General features: G+C 37.7%; 2 protein-coding genes across 2 annotated transcripts in view; both read right to left on the bottom strand.

Annotated features, from left to right (window-relative positions):
- LOC103504833 (short-chain dehydrogenase/reductase family 16C member 6-like) overlaps nt 1–918 on the bottom strand; it is a 25,153-nt gene that overhangs the window by 14,804 nt on the left and 9,431 nt on the right. The window contains exon 2 of the mRNA XM_026820274.1: nt 217–418. Within this exon, the coding sequence (XP_026676075.1) occupies nt 217–402 (186 nt within the window). The 5' untranslated portion in view covers nt 403–418. The remainder of the gene's footprint in view (nt 1–216; nt 419–918) is intronic.
- Nucleotides 789–918, bottom strand: part of LOC103504832 (short-chain dehydrogenase/reductase family 16C member 6-like) — a 3,287-nt gene continuing 3,157 nt past the window's right edge. Inside the window, exon 6 of the mRNA XM_008469132.1 lies at nt 789–813. Within this exon, the coding sequence (XP_008467354.1) occupies nt 789–813 (25 nt within the window). The remainder of the gene's footprint in view (nt 814–918) is intronic.

The raw sequence follows: 918 nt of genomic DNA, 5'->3' as shown, positions 1-918 counted from the left end.
TGTAACTGCTAAGGTCTTATCGTCCCGAAAGCGAAGAGAGAAGGAAGACAGGATAGGATAAAGCTAACCGTTCCGAGAACGAATCCTATCTGTTTAGGATAAAATCCGGCCTGGATGGGAATCGAACCCGCGGCCTAGCGCTTACAAGCCAGACGCTCTACCACTCTACCTACCAAGCTAAATAGGCCGGCCTAACGAGGTGAAAAGTACACTCACCAATACAACTTGGCCAGCAATGTCCTTCTGTTCAGGAGGGGTGAAAAGTTGACACAAAGCCCTGAGCAGGCTGAAAAAGAGGTTGACTAGAAGGCCCAGAACTTGGATGGGCAGAATCAGGGGATTTTTCACGGACCGCTTCCCCGATTTAGGAGGGGCCAGTTTTTCCACGCCCAGGGCCGTCATTGGTGTGTTGGAGTGACTGAAATGAAATGAGATGAACTTTTTTTTTATGTATTTTCTACAAAAGGACATTGGTATTGAACGACGTAAAAAAAAAAAAAACAATACCCTAACATTTTACACAATAATACATACAATGGCCTTCAGAAAGATGGAGAAAAATATTAAAATTATAAAAATCCCATGTGAAAAAAAAAAATAATAATAAAATAGTCTGACATACTGTAGGTATACCTACTCAACCTACTGAACCAGTTTCACACGACAGTCATGTCACCCGACCAATTTCTCACCTAGGTCACCTTGACATGTGCTCTCTCTATGTTGTTCAGTAAAACTGATCTAAAGATTAAAAAAAAAAAAGCTACATACTTGCCTAATAAATAAAATTAATGGTTGATACGGCTTTTACAGCTGTTGTTAATCAACAATAAAATATAGATTTTTAAATTTAGATTTTATTTAGGTAGATACCTATAGTATTAGATTTTATATTTATTTATTTATTTATTTATTTTA

The sequence above is a fragment of the Diaphorina citri genome, unplaced genomic scaffold (genome assembly GCF_000475195.1).
Source record: "Diaphorina citri unplaced genomic scaffold, Diaci psyllid genome assembly version 1.1 scaffold135, whole genome shotgun sequence".
Taxonomy (NCBI): Eukaryota; Metazoa; Arthropoda; class Insecta; order Hemiptera; family Psyllidae; genus Diaphorina; species Diaphorina citri.
The sequence above is the reverse complement of the archived record's forward strand: the minus strand, read 5'-3'. Positions and strand labels throughout refer to the sequence as shown.